The sequence below is a fragment of the Peromyscus californicus genome, unplaced genomic scaffold (genome assembly GCF_007827085.1).
Source record: "Peromyscus californicus insignis strain IS unplaced genomic scaffold, ASM782708v3 Scaffold_9__1_contigs__length_137607984, whole genome shotgun sequence".
NCBI classification, from domain to species: Eukaryota; Metazoa; Chordata; class Mammalia; order Rodentia; family Cricetidae; genus Peromyscus; species Peromyscus californicus.
Genome location: NW_026294617.1, coordinates 34,902,569 through 34,918,769, shown reverse-complemented (window position 1 = coordinate 34,918,769; position 16,201 = coordinate 34,902,569). Strand labels below are relative to the sequence as shown.

At 43.4% G+C, this 16,201-nt stretch overlaps 1 protein-coding gene across 2 annotated transcripts in view; it reads right to left on the bottom strand.

Annotated features, from left to right (window-relative positions):
• Window positions 1-16,201, bottom strand: part of Dclk1 (doublecortin like kinase 1) — a 306,342-nt gene that overhangs the window by 159,042 nt on the left and 131,099 nt on the right. For both annotated transcript variants that reach the window (XM_052730073.1, XM_052730072.1), the window contains exon 4: window positions 5,168-5,267. In XM_052730073.1, coding sequence (XP_052586033.1) covers window positions 5,168-5,267 — 100 coding nt within the window. The remainder of the gene's footprint in view (window positions 1-5,167; window positions 5,268-16,201) is intronic.

The window sequence follows — 16,201 nt, the reverse complement described above, 5'->3', positions numbered from 1 at the left end:
AGATAGGCTGGACTCCTTGCGGATTATGGCATCAGCCTCCCCGCAGAGGACTTCAACCATTTAACTTGGTGTGGTCAAATGAACATCTCTAGCTCTGCTAAGCCACACAGGGCCCAGAGCAGAAACCCTGTAGTATGATGACCAGTGGGCAAGCACAGCCCCTACCTGCAGGGAACTAACAGGCTTTCAACAGAGATTGTTGGATATCAGTCACACATCAGTATCTCTTGGATTGACTGTTCAGTCAATGAGACACACAGGCGCCTGTGCCTGTGAGAGCACTTTCTCAGACGAAAGGTTTCAAGGGGACCCTGACCACCATGGTGCTGAAATTCCCTGACAGCATTTGTCCAACCTGTCACATGAGGGGTAGCCCAGTGACAGCTCTGCTGTTCGGAACTCTGCTACTAGACATATTGATATCATTGCACAAAGCCAAGGACAGTGAATCAAATGAAACTCCAGGGACTGGCAAGATGGCTCAGTGGCTAACAGCACTTGCTGTTAATGTGGAGTACCTGGGTTCAGTTCCCAGCACCCACGTGGTAGCTCACAACCATCTGTAACCACTGTTCTAGGTGATCTGATGCCCTCTTCTGGCCTTTGTGGGCACTGCATGAACACGGTACACTCAGTACCCTTCCAACAGTTATAAAAAGTTTTAGAAATTAGAGGAAATAAATTTGGTTCAACTAAAATCTGGATGGCTCTTACCAATTTCCGTTGTGGGTTGAGCCATTTTCCCCCAGAAAGCCTGTTTAAATCCCAACTTCTGATACCTGTGAACATGAAGTCACTTGGAGAGAGGGTCTTTGAAGATGTTCTCAAGAAAAAAGGAGGCTACCTTGGATGAGGATAGACCTTTATCTGACAACAGATGACCTTGTAGGAAGAGGGAAAGGGGATAAGCATACTGAGCCACGGGGATGGAGGAGGCAACCTGGAGGGATGTCCCCACAGGCAAGGAATGCAAGACTGACTGCCAACAGTAACCACTAGGGGAAAGAGGGAGGGAGGGAGGGATTCTGCCCTGCACTCCAGTCGGTTCTCTACCCATGACTTCATTCTGGACTTTCTGCCTCAATAGCTGCATCACAGTAAGTCTCTGGGTGCCCCCCCACTGGGTATTTGAAATGTTTATTTGTAGTTGGTACAAAATATTGAACGTATTTCTGGGATATAATGTGATGCGATGCAATGTGATGTTTCAATGCACAATATAGAGTGATCAAGTCAGGGTAATTAGCCCATCCACCACCTCAAACATTTCTCATTTTTATCTAAAAAAATGATAAAACATGAAGTTGGAGACATGAGTAGGGAGATCCTCGAAGGTAGAGGGTTTGTAAATATGGTTAAAATACATTGTATATATACCTATATGAAATTCTTAAAGAATAAATAAAAGCATTTTCCATCTTTTTGTGATAACACTCAAAATCTTTTCTAGTGCTTTCTGTTGCCCTGGCTGTCTGGTTTGTGGAAGTTTGTACAGAAGCCTTAAGAGACTAATGAAATACAAGAGGCAGAAAAGACATAAGCTTCAAATAATGATTTCCTGACATGAGTTTCCTTACAGAAAAGTAAGAGAGATTTAGGCTCTCAAGAAGGCAGCTGGCTGGACAGTAAAGAGGCACCCATGGCAAGACCACGTGATGAGTGGCAGAAAAAGCCATGAAAGGGTGGGCACATGGGCCTTGAGGATGAGGGGCTAGACTAAAAGGCGACATCTAGGCCAGGCTCGTCACCAAGGAGTTGATGTGGGCCAGGCAGGCACTACTCAAGCAAACCCTGTCCCTTCCGAATGGCAATCAGTGCCACACTCAGTGGCTTGTCATCAGCGTCTAAGCAACTCCGGGTTGAGCTTCCTGTCTCCAAAGTGGCACCTTCCCTCACTCTGTTTCCTCATTCTCAATCAGACAGCAGGTGCCACAAGGGATGGATCTGCCAGCTTCTGCCGGCCTCTATATATAGCACTCTGGCCACCATTTGGAAGGTGCTGAAACTCTCTTGATGGATGACACTCTGCTAAAATGGTTACATTCTGAATTAGAACAAGGAAGGCACCCCACATAGCACGTGAAGATAGGAAGGAGAATTTATGGCTCTTCATTACTGATACTGATGCTGCTCCCACGTGGCCTCAGGAACCATGTATCTGCTACAGCAGAAGTCTCCCTTGGAAAGCCCCTGTGCAATGTCTGTGGGAGATGGCTGGTGACACTTGGGAACATGTCCTTCCTAATTCCGAGCACATTAGTAGCTGGGTTTGTTTCTAAAGATAAAATAAAAGCACCGCCTTGTTGCACAAGGCCACTTCCTGACACCATTAAATCAAGTGTGGCTCTGCACCAGGAAAACTATTAATTCTGAAGATGTCCCCACACACCTTTAAGGAAGTTTACCATGGAACTGACCACATACAGCATCAATGCTCGGATACAGCTTAGTAAGTAGAGATGAGCTGGGTTCAATCACACTTAGCATTTATAAAAAGATTCATATTTTAATACATTAGCCCAGAACATGCTGTACGAGCACCAGGAGAATTGCAGTTGACAACGTGAGAATTTAGTCTCTGGGTAAGTTCATCTAAGGAAGTAAAACCTCAGTTTAGAATTTTTCTTTTCTTTAGTCGACTCTCCTTCCCCACCTCCTGTGCCCACGTGTTTTTTTCTAGAATGGAGGAGGGCACACTACACAGTAAATGGATTTCACACAGAGAATTGGGTAGGACATATTTATCGAGAGAAAGAAAGTGAGTTCAACAAAATGGTTTGTAGAGTGCTCTCAAGGGGTTAAGTGTCAAAAGCTGGCTAGAATGTGTGTGTGTGTGTGTGTGTGTGTGTGTGTGTGTGTGTGTGTGTGTGTGTGTGTGTGTATGTATGTGCATGCATGCCTGTGTGTTTACACTCGTGTGAGTGTGTGTACATACACTTGTGTTTTCTTTTAAAATACTTTTTTATTTTATTTTATTTTATATACATGGGTGTTTTGCCTGCATGTATGTCTACACACCATGTATGTCCCTGGTGCCCCTGGAGGACAGAAAAAGGTATTGGGTCTCTCAAAACTGAAGTTACAGATGCTTGTGAGCCACCCTGTGGCTGCTGGGAGTCAAACCCAGGTTCTCTGCAAAAGTGCCCAGGCCTTTGAACCGCTGAGCCATCTCTCCAGCCCCCACTTGTCTTTAACAAAGCTGAGGAGGGAGCTATGGGAGTGCCCTATCACTGAGATACACCCCATATGTCTTTTGATAATGGAGGGGTTGGGGATTGGTAAGTTTTTTTTTCCCCTGGCAGTTTTCTGTTGTACTTCACACAAAGTCTACCTGCCTGTGGTGGTAGGTGGTTGAAGCTCCCGGGCTGACAACATATCTTACCACATCAGGAGCAGGGGACCAGCCAGCTGTGTGGCTTCCTGAGATGGGCCAGGTGGGAGTAGTGGCCTGAAATCAACCTGATGGCTAGATAAAGAGAGCGGAGGGAGGCCTTGCACACCAGTGGCCAGCTCTGCCAATTTGAAAGTGAGCTCTACTCCCGTGCAAGGCAGACGGGCTGCTGCTCTCAGTATCAAAGCAGCAAGTGGGCTCTCATTCCAGAACACATCTGGTGTCCCAGACTATTCTATCAAAAGCAGCTATTTTCTTTAAATTGAAAGTCAAGGCCATTTATTCTTCTCAAAGCCCGTGCTGTCAGCTCTGTGTCCTGGCTGGAAACATTTGCTGTTCCACACTGGCAAAGCTGCTTTGTCCTTTCCTTAAACAAGGTGGGACGCTTCCTCCCTGAGCACATCTTGTGAATGATACGTTTATATAAATCCTTGCCCCAAGAGGACGTGTGTATCAATTATAAAGATGGAATGTATTTAGAGAAAACTTATTCAGAGGGAAAGTAATCCTCCTGTGAGGACCTTGCATGAAAATAAATCTTGTCGTGGGGCACGTTCATGTCATCTCTCTGTACTTCCACTGAACACTTGAAGATTTCATGATGGAGGGTAGTTTTCTTTGCCTATGTTACTGAAGTCATGAATTAGTCAACTGTTAAGTGCACATCATTGATGTTATATATGGATATGTGTGTGCTGCTTAATGATGAGGGTATGTTTTGTGACCTGCATGTTTGGGTGACCTAGTGTGGTGGGAACATCATAGAATCTAGTTAATAAGGTAGAATGGCTGGCTGTGCTGTGCTTGAGCACTGTATTGTCACGAGGCTCCACTATGTGTCATCTGTCATTGAAAAAACAATCTGTGCGTGGCCCATCACTACACTACACATAACTGATCCAATATGAGTCTACGACTGAGCTTCAGGGCGAGCCCTGGACAGGACAACGATTGCCATTATCTCACTTCAGGATTGTCCACCCATTCTGTCAATGTAGCAACACATTCACTTACTACCTCCAAAAATGTCTCCAACTAGATAGAATTTGAAGTGTCAGTAACTATGTAATAGTTCCCTAATTAAATTAGAAGGAAAATTACCCAGGCAGGATGTCCTGGGCGATTATTTTACCTGTGATACTGTAAGATTCTGAGATGACTCCTGAGACCACCTCCCCCCACCCAAAATAAATCATTCTGAAAATCATAGCCCTTTGCATTAATTTCCCCATTTATCAGTACTTCCCTCTTTATCAATCACCAAGGGTCACATTTAGTTCATTAAAGGAAGGAAACTACCATCCTGACAGTTCACAGATGTTAATGACATACAAATTCCAATGTACTTCAGGGAGAGAGCACCAAACCATTTTCTCAGGAATTAGAGGAAGCCACATGAAAGCTAAGTCTAGAAGCATACTCTGTAATTTTATGATTACAAATCCATCCACTATAAATTGTTTTATGAAAATATATAATTAAAATGTAGAAATCCACACTGTGGTTCTCTGTAAGGCATCAGTTCAGTTATTAAATGGCTATAAATTAGCCATTAGGAACGTATTCTTCCAAACGGATTAACCTTTTCAATTATCATTTCATCTGTTTTCTATATTAAAAAAAATCAAAGAAATTCAAGATATAGGAAAGACAAGGCAGGAGAGGATCTGAAACTGATTTGGTGGCTTTGGAGTTGACATAATCTTGGCCTGGTGCAGTTCATTTTGGAAAGCTGCCTCAAATTTCCCCGGGTTTTGAACTTTTTTTTTTCCTTACCACTTTCATCTAGCAAGAAATCATCCTGGTAACGGAACTTCTCTGGTCCACATGCAATAAAAATGTCATCGTCACCAAAAAAGTCCTGAAGGCACATCACCTATAAGAGAAAAGCATGGTACTCAGCCAGGGGTCCACAGAACAGCAATCACAACACCACCACCCCCCATAGACCACTGCATAAAGCCATTTCCCTCTAATGGAATCAACAGGGGTATTTCAAAGGCTCGGCTCCAGCATCTGTTATCAGTAAGGAATGAGTTAGTCTCAGGTCTGCAGGAAGGCGGAGAAGGCGACTAGCCCCGGTAACTGTCACATTTATGACTGGATACATCAACAGGCTATGAGGCAAGAGCTCTTTGTTTCCATAACACCAGGGATTCAGCTACTCGGAGCAGAGACACCCCCCTCCCCACCAACTTCTGAATGTAAGTTCCAATAGCAAGGAGAGCCAATGTATGGCTTTAACAGCTGACATGCTTTAGTTGATAACTGATAGCATTGTGTACTCACAACAATCACTAAGAAAAACAGTGTATTAAAATAACCTGTAGACCCATTCCATCTCTAGTTGAGATAAAACTGAATCCTTACAAGAGGAAGGATTTGAAAAAGGAGTTTTTGATGAGGTTTAGATACAGACACTAAAGAAACTCTATGACTTTCTCTCAGGTTACACTGAACAATAAAACTCTCAGCACCCTACCCCCAATTACTTTTCAATACTGAGGATCAAGCCCCAAACTTGTACACATTAGATTGACACTCAGCCACTGAGTTGTGTCTCTAGCCCTTGTTTGTTTAACAGAGTCTCACAATATACCTAGAGCTAGCCTTGGACTGTCCATCCTCCTGCCTCAGCTTCCCTAGTGTTGAGATTATAGCCTGGCGCCATCATGACCTTTTCCTGGAAACTTCTCCTTGTCATATGAAAGAAAATTTTAGACCAGACATGGTTGCATGTGTCTATCATCTAAGCACGGGGGAGGCTGAGGAAGGAGGACCACCAGCTTGACTTCAAGGATAGTCTGAATATCACAGTGACATTCTGTCTGAAAAACAAATAAAAGGACTCCATGTAGTCGATTCCCAAATGAGAACTCAAAGGTAAATGTCACTTTGCAGTGAATTGTGGTCGGCATGACTCATTTGCAAGCTTGAAGATGCTTTTCTACATTTTCTGTTCATCACATGGGTTATGCTAATGCTGGAAGGCTGCTGAATCCTATCCATTCCCAATGTCCTTTCACCATGTGGGCGAATCGTAAGGTGACTCTACTTTACTTCTCTGTCGCTATGAAACACGGATCAAAAACAAGGTGGAGGAAGAAAGGCTGTATTTGCCTTGCAGGTTATAGTTGCTCATCAAGGGAAGGCAGGGCAGGAGCCTAGAAGCAGGAACTGAAAGAGATGTGGAGGGACACTGCATACACGCTGGCTCCCCGGCTCATGTTCGCTACCTTTCTTATATAGCCCAAGCCCACCTAAGGCTGGCACTGCCCACAGTGGGCTGGGCCCTATTATATCAATTATCAGTCCAGAAAATGCCCACTGTCATGCCCACAGGCCAAGCTGATGGAGGCAGTTCTTCAACTGAGAGTCCCTCCTAACGAGCTGTGTCTAGTTGACAACAAAACTCACCAGGGCAGAGCTCTGCAAAATGAGCCTCTTGAATGGCATGTTCCTCTGGGTGCTTGGGCACCAAAGAAAAACACGTGTGGAGGGTGAGATGCTAATGCCCTGAGGTTCCTGTCAGCGTCCCTCTCATTTGCAGTTCAGCCATGGGTGCCTCTGGGTCTCTGTGTCTTTGTCAGTCTTTAGTAGTGCTACCGTGTTACATTACAGAAGCTGTGGGACTCAGCGCTGTGAGTTGGGAGCATATGACATTCTCTGCAGCCCCAGTGTAACGGCATGTGGGCTACTGAGGTTCTCTCAAGATGTCTCATTTCTAAATAACGGCTTGGCTGCAAATTTTTTAGAGGAAATTTCTCCAACCGTTTGATGATAAACATTAAGAATGAATCAGATGTATTCATGGCTGTTAAGTGCCTTTTCTGCCATCTAAAGCTTGAGGGTATGGACCATTTAAGAGGAGAGGGGGACCCCAGGGTTTCATCACAAACAGTATTAGAATAATCAAATTTCCACTTTCTTTATAAAGAAACCTTTGGGTGGCAGAACATGTCCTCCACAAAACTCTTTTTCTCTCATTCCAGTGCTGGTCTCATTTATCTCGACACCCCAGCTTTCTCTATGGGTACTGATGTCATCTAGCCAACCATTCACAAGGCATATCTCTTTAATATACATAAGTTTTTAATGAATGCAAGGTAGATGTAAGATAGCTCATGGCACAAACATACAGAAATGAGTTAGGCATGGACTTTCCCTCAGGTAAAACTGAACACTAGCCCCAAAGTGCAGCATGTCCTTAAAAAGCAGGTGATGAATAGAGCTTGGCCATCAGAGGTCCTATGTCCAAATGTCACACTGAGTTCATCCAGCGTGGACAGGTTCCTTAGTTTCTGAACTCCAAATAATCTTAGTACATTAAAGTGTACCCAAGTTCAAAGAGGAGAGGGGGGAAACCAAGATCCCTGAACTTGACTCCTGAACTGTTTCTTCCACAGCAGTATGGATGCAGTGTTCCATGGCCCTCTTGGGAAGTGTGTGGACAGCCACAGGTCAAAGATCTCAGAAGGTAGGCATGTTGGCACACACCTACAATGCCAGCACTTGGGAGGCTAAAGCAAGAAGATTGTGTGTTTGAGACCAGCCTGGGCTACATGGCGAGATGCGGTCTCAAAATAACACAAGCCAACTGAAACAAAACTCAAGGAATGTGCAGGGGAGAACTATTTATTACCTACCGTCTTCCCAGGGAGCCATGTTTTGCTAGCAATATTTAAGTACTGGTTTGTTTATTTTCTGAAACTTTTATGATGGGCCTACAGTGTGTCAAGTTCTAAGCCAAATACCATGATTTGAAAAAAACTCTCTGGTTGGGGGTTGGGGAGATATAGTTCAGTCTAGAACGTGCTTGATGTATAAACATAATGATCCAAGTTTAGTCTCCAGAACCCATGGTTTTTGTTTGTTTATTTGTTTGTTTTAAAAGCTAAGGTATAGTAGAACTTATAATCCTAACATTGGGGAAGCAGAAGCATGTAGAACCTAATTGATAAGCTTGAAAATGTGATAGAGTGTGCTCAAGGAGAGACGGTCCCTAGGAATAATCTCTGGTCTCAACAATGTGTACACATATGCGCAAATGTACACGAAAATGTACTCATATACACATACACAAAATTTCTTATAGACCAAAAATGTTGTTTTAAAAAGGAAATACTCCTTCCTTTCTAAAGATTCTGCCATATTCATTACAGGATATCAGGTGGGACTACTCAACCACACTCAACTGTGTATGCATGTTTTTGCTAAGTCCAGGGCAGGACTACACAGCATGTTCTGGGTGTGTTTCCAGCATTCTGCGGATGACCATTCTCCAAGCTTGAGGCTCAAAGAACACAACAGACAACAAATGATCCATCTTGGATGGTTTCAGCACGATTCTGTTGGCAAGTGGGAGATGAAACATGACGAACTTTTGATGTTCCTTCCAACACCAAGATTCCAAGAATATGAAAAGAACACAGTGATTGCTAAAGAAATTATCTGTCATCGCGCAGCAGGAAAGACATGGGGAAAAAGTCATTCCAATGTCAAGCATTATGTACTCATTTACCGCCCAAGCTTCAGTGAATGGAATTAATGAAAGTGTTGAACTGTGTGAGGCTTGGAGGTTTTCAGCTGAGCACGGCTTCACCTCTCTTGCTTGCAACATCCCACTGGGAAATGGCAGTAAGCTCCATAGATGACATTACAAAACAAAGCCATTCCTTGTGAGACACCATGACAAAGTGGCTGAGGGCAAAACAGATTTGGATTCAGGTTTAAAGGAAGGTGGATCTGGAAAAAGTGGTGCGTTTCAGTTACCCACACTCTCCTGGGTTGAGAGGCCGCTGCAATGTAGTCCACCCAACAGAAAAGAGTAACAGGGGAGTTTATACCCCACTTGGAAAATGCAGTGCGGGAGTTTCCCTTGGTTTTTCCGAGCATTCAGGCATCAAAGGGTTATAGAAAGTAGAAAAATGTAAAATAAGTTTTGCATGATAATCTGATCTCATATCTATGAAGTGTGAATCACTTTAAAACTTGATGTACTCAAAACTCAGCTTGATTTCCAGCTTTAAAATATAAGTTACGTTTAAGGGTGAAGAACATGCTTCACGCTACAGGGGACCATGAATGTGGACCCCATCTGCCCCGAAATCTCTGCTCAGTTGTGGTCAGAAGCATCCATCAAGATGGGGCAAATGTAAGAGAGGCAACAAGTTTGAGGAAGGAGACAGACTGTGAGGAACTCCTGTGCAAGCCTTCCTGTTTCACTGGCAACATCCTCTTACCCACACCAGATCTCCAAGAGCTGGGATTGCCAGTGTCTCTTCTTCTCCATTCTTCTGGCTGTGGGTTGATTTCCTGCAACATCTCCAGATCCCAGGCAACCGCAGCCCTCTCCCTGTGGCTGCCATCACCCTGTCTGCCCAGAGCCCAGGGACCTCCTCCAGGGACCTTGGCAGAAGGTCCTTGTAAAAGTCTGATTGCTTGACCCTTTCTCTGCAATCCATCCTGTTTCATTTGTCAGTCTGCAATTCCATAGTAAAATATCAAATTCTCTTTCTGTAGCTCAGAAACCATCTCAGAAACCATGGCTTATTATCATCAACCAAAAGTCTGTCTTTCAAAGCTGGCAATCCAGATGCCTTCACATCTGTTCCAAATTCACCTACTAGGGTCTCCAGTTGTGACCCAGTGTCTGATGAGTAATAAATATTGTTAGATGGTTGGATGGCTGGGTGGATGGACAGTTTATGTTCTAAAATGAATGTGTTTCCATTGATTTTATTTTCTGAAAAGGGGCTTATTCTTTCTTACTTGTGATCTTTCTTTTCCATAAAGATGCCCCTATTGAATCCACCCTCACCTAGACTTCGTCTTAGTCCCTTCTATGGACTAAGGTTTGGTTGAAGGTTCAAGCCATACCTTCCCCATCCCCTCCAATCCAAAGGGACATAACACACCCTTGTTTCTGAAGCTGTTGTCATCATTCAATAAATGTTTATTGACCATTTATTTGATAGCCTCAAGAATATGTGTCCTCATCTTTTCTCTCTTCTTTTTCAGTCTATAAGTCCATAGACTCAAAAATCCTTACAACTCCCAACACAGCATTTGTTGTGAATCAATAACTCACCAAAAGTAACACACACAATTTTCTAGTGATTTTTGCCAAAGGTCTGAGGTGCTGTGTCTGGATTACTCTACCCTCTCTCAGTTGTCCTGAAATGAGTTTTGTTTATAAAGATTTAAAATCCAGTCAGGGCAGAACAGTGTCTCTCCTGGGTGGTGCCCTGTTTGGTCCCACATCTGTGCCTGCTCTGGGGCACGTTCCGCAAGAGCACAGCACTGCTGGCCACCTGGGTCATGACTGAACCCCACTCTGCCACTCAGCGCTGAACCTCTTTGTGCCTCAGTTTATCACATCATTCTTTTTAAGGATTTGATGTCTTAAGACCACAAATAGGAAACAAATAAATTCTCAATAAACTTTAGCCATTTTTGAGCCAAGAGTATATTGTCTTTATCTTTAAAAATAAATATGAACCAAATATAAACCTACTTCAAATGAATAATTTTTAAATCAGAACCCAACGTGGTTATATACTTCTAGATGCCACACCCACAGGCTTCTTTTCTAAGTTGATCTGAGCACAATGTAACAAGTGGATTACCTTATTTCTATGGGAACAAAGATTCTGTCAGGACTGTCATTTCGTTTCATTTTGTTTTGAAATAGGGTCTTACTATGTAGACCAGGCTGGCCCCCAACTCTTAGAGATCCACTTGTCTCTGCCTCCACCATGCTGCCTTTTTAGGATTACTATTTTAACGAAAAGCATACTTTAGATTTGAGCCATGTGATTGGTGCAAAGAAGTTACAAACACGAAGACGGAATGTGGTCCATGTCTCTGGCCTCCCTTTGACTCCCACTTCTTGCACCTCTAGAGAATCATTTCAAAGACTGCTCTCATCTGGGACCGCAATGAGAGTTGTGTGAATCATTGTCTCAGCTCAGAAGCTCAGGGGGCTGGGTGTCTGTCACCAACTCTTAGATTTGTGGAGACCATAGGTTTGTATTCTTTTGAAAAAGTATCCCAGTTGGAATGCCCACATCAGAAATAAAATTCTATGTACATTTCATGGAGGTAAAAAGGAAGCGATCTGTTTCTGGTACACTGCTCAAGTCCTATCCATGGATATTTGGTTCTTGCCTAGTACTTTGGTTATTCTATGGAAATTTAACTTCAAAGGAAGTTCCCCATTCATTGTATGAATTTCCTTGGATGGTGCTTAGGACAGTGCTGGAGCTAGAACACCTCAAAACCCACAGGTGCTTAGAATTGTCGCATGTGCTGACAAAACCCACTTGAGTGTGCAGACAAGAGCTTCTGAGCAGGGATCAGGAAATCTGCTTTCCGGGTTAGATTTTGTCACTTGACACAAGTTAGAGTCATCTGGGGAAGAGGAACCTCAACTGAGGAGACATCTCCATCAGACTGGCCTGTCTGATGGTAGGTAACTCTGTGCTTTTTTCTTGCTGCCTTTTCTTGACTGACAGTTGATGTGGGAGAGATCAGCACACTCTGGGTGTTGCCACCCCTGGACAGGTGGTCCTGGGTGTATAGGAAAGTAGGCTGAGCAACCACAGGGGCTGAGCTAGTAAACAACATTCCTCCACTGTAGCTGGAGAAAACAACGCCCCTTCTCCCTTAGGTTTCATAATTCTCAGGGTTATGGATGATGGTTATAGGGTTGAGGGTAGAAGAAAATATTAGACTCAATATTCTAAAAAGAAAAGGGAAAAGAAGAAATGGAAAGGATAGGTATAAGATATTATGGTAGATTATTGTATATACTAGTAAACAAATTTAGTAAAATAGCAGCCTTAGATAATTTGCAGTGTAATTTGCACTGTTATGGATTCTTATATGTTGATACAAATGTAAACTATTTTTATATTCCTGTTTAAGATAATTTGTATATTGATACAAATACAGAACTATATTTGTTAATAATGTACATATATTTCTACTCTTATTTGAAATATTTGTATATTGATACAAATGTAAATTTATATCTGTCATACTTTATGTATGTTCTGCTTCTGTTTAGGATATTCGGTATATTGATATATATTTAAGATTATTGTCATATTGCACATTGCACTATATATTCCTACCTCTGTTATAAATATCTTGTGTATTGTCACAATTTTGAAGTCATCATTCTTTACCATACACTTGCTTATAGACTGTTTACCTTGTTTACGTGAAGCCTTAGTCCTTAGGTTATTTCAGTAGATAAGACTTATAGATTTATAGTCACCTATGCTTGTCATCTCTATAGTTACGTTAGTTAGGTTATCCAGATTTACGGATACATAGGTCAGATGGACAGGTAATCTTCAAACACTTCATAGACCTAGAGAATATGACATTTAAATAACTTAGAATTCTGTTGATGTGAGACACAATTGCTCCTGGCTGCACCAATTTGATCCCGAGAGAATGTTGGGCTTCTAAGACATTTCCATTTGGAAGTTTGTCTTCTTGGCACAAAATGGCCTACTGGACAAAGAACTGCCCTTGCCTTGACGACTGACAGTACAAATGCAATGCTGTCCTTTCTGGACAAGCGGGACACAAGGAAAGTGACCACTGTACTCTGCCAAGACAGGGTAAGATGGTCTTTCAGAATTCCTGCTTCTAAAAATGGTCTGTCAGATACTTTAGGCCTGTAGCCAATTTGAATGCACCAACAATGCTGAGAAACATTAGGTGACTGTCCAGGCTGCCCGCTGTCTCGATCTACTCTTGCAAGATTCCCGAAAGTTGTTTGCATCCATCTACCATTTCTCAGGTACCATTATATTCCTTCTCAGGTCTTTGATGGGATTGAAGACTAGCAGTTATAGTTACAACTTAGTAGATAGAACATATTAAGTATTAGATTCAGGTTCTTTAGGATAGGACACCTTTTGGAATGATCTTTGTAACATGCCATTTACCTATGCTCTATACTTCTCTGGATTTTAGTATGTGTTTCTTGCTTGATATTGTTTGCATTGGTTGTAGTTCCATCTTATCTAAGTCATTATCCCTCATTATTCCTGGACAATATTTGATAACCATTCCTTTGTATATAGTCTTGTATGAGGTTAGAACCTTCTTATTTAGACAAAAAGGGGGAGATGTAGTGGGTAGCCATTCCAGCTTTGATCTGGAAGTTCCAACCCCCATTGAGACTTTGACAACTGTCACGCCTACAAGGCGGGGCCAAGGGAGGTGCCTGGAGACCTGAGATCTGGATGGGCTGCGCTCTCTCTCTCGGTGCCGGGACCCTGGATGGTAGAGGTGGGCCAAGCAGAGCTCCAGAGAACACTGCTGGACTGCGATACACCTTCCCCAGACCCCGTGACCTACCTATCCCTTAATTTGTAAGTTACGCCATTAAATAAATCTCCTTTTAACTACGTGGAGTGGCCTTAATAATTTCACCTATACTCCACAGTCTCTGCTTCAGTTCCCGCCTGGAGTTTCTGCCTCGTCTTCCCTTAGGGATGGGAGGGAGCTAGGAGTTGTAAGATTAAACAAGCCCTTTTCTCTCCACATTGGCTTTGGTCAGTGTTTCATCATAGCAACAGAAAGCAAATTAAAGTTCTAAGCTCAATTGTTATAAAAAAAAAACATGGAGGAGCTAATTCAGTTTTCTTATCTGTTTCTGCATTGCTTCTAATGTGTTGAACCTGAGAACCAAATGACAGAGATAGAAAAGTTGGAGACAATTGTGTGTGTGCTGTAGCATCGAGAGCCTTCGCCCCTGCTGGTGTTTGGGACTGTGCTGTGGGCTGACCCAGAGCCCCCTCCATGCTAGGCAAGTGTTCTGCCCTGAGCGCCAGCTCCACATTCAGCCCTCCCCACGGTGAAGGAGACAGATAGACACCGCCGGACAGCTGCTATAGCTTGAGTTGAAATTACCTCCGTCCTAGTTAGGGTCATTGCTGCTGTGATGAAACACCATGACAAAAAACAACTTGGGGAGGAAAGGGCTTATTTCACTCACACTTCCATGTGGCGGTCCAACATCAAAAGCAGTGAGGGCAGGAACTCACACCGGGCAGGAGCCTGGAGATGACAGGAGCTGATGGAGAGGCCATGGAGGAGTGCTGCTTACTGGCTCACTCCCAAGGCTTGCTCAGACTGCTTTCTTATAGAACCCAGGACCACCAGCCTAGGGATGGCACCACTACAACTGACTGTGCCTTCTGACATCAATCACCAAATTAAGAAAATGGCCTACAAATTTTCCTGCAGCCCTGTCTTATGGAGACATTTGTTATTTGAGGTTCCCTCTTCTGCAATGACTACAGCTTATGTTAAGTTGACATAAAACCAGCCAGCACACCCTCCCATGCTTGCTGTTATTGGGAGCTAGTCCAGCTGCTAGCAGACAGAACCCCTGGTGGCAGTCGTTGGGTCACTGATGGCACAGTGCATCCTCAGCTCCTCCTCTCTTCTCTTTGTTCCCTGGTCACCGTCACAGCTTTGCTTCTCCCTCAGTCCCACCATGACCAACCCTCAGCCTTGTCAAAGACCCTAAAGCAATCACCTAGGACTGAACCTTCCCAGACTGTGAACCCAAATCAACCTTTCCCCTTCCAGGACGATTATTCCACATGTTTGTCACAGTGTTGGGAACACTAAATGACTCTGTGGTGGTGAGGATCCCAATCTGTAGATGAACAAGGCAGCCTAGGGTGGAATAGAAGATCAATGGAATCCAGGTCAGTTAGAATTCAAATGCAGGCTCTTAACTGCCAATCTGCAGCAAACTATGCCTGTTTAAACCCACACAAACCTATACCCTGGCATGTATGTCTCAGACATTTTGGTTGGTAAAACGGTTGCTGTGAGTAGTCATCACATATAATAATAGTCTAAGCAGCTAATAAAAACATTGCTTTTTCTTTAAAAGAATTTGAATTATTTCCTCGGCTGGAGGAAAGCATATTCTTTTTCTAGCTATGAATTCACATCTTCTCGATTGACTCATCAAGCCAGCGCACTCCTCTAGGGAGACAGATGTGTACAGAGGAAACAAAACCCGGCAGACAAACATGGGCTTCCTCAGCTCAGCTTCCGGCTTGAGTTGCTCTGTAAGGGCAAAGATTGAAACAAAGGCAGTAAAGGCATCTGCTGGTTACACATTTCCAAATCGAGACCACGGAATCCATTGCCCTTCACTGGAGTGTGGTCTCCATGGCAACAAAGACAGCGGGAAGCTGGCCTAGATTCTTATCAGGGCCCTTAGCAAGGACGTTTTCTTTACAAGAGCGCCCTCTACACACCAAATGGAGGATAGCTCCCAGACGTCGCCGGAAGCAGAGAAGAATGAGAGAGATCATTGTAAAAAACAAAAACAAACACAAACCAGTATAAAAATGAAAACTAAAAAAATTCAGTCCAATTATTGAGTTCATTGATTATTGTCTAATCCTTTAATTTTCTTTTCAAATATTTATGGGTAATTTCTCACTCTTCCTGATACCAGTTAGAGACAGTAGGCATAAAAGCTCTGTTGCTCACGTTTTGAAGACTTACTTTTATTTTATTGATGTGTGTGTGTGTGTGTGTGTGTGTGTGTGTGTACACATGCTTCCAGTGCCTGTAGATGCCAAAGGAGGGTGTTGGATTCCCTGGAGCTGGAGGCAGTTCTGAGTTCCTGACATTGAATTGGAATTGAACACAGGTCCTCTGCAGGAGCAGCAAGTGCTCTTAACAGCTGAGCCATCTCTCCAGCCCCTGCTGCTCACAAGGTCAGCATGGCAGCATGCTCCTGCAATCCCAGAGCTG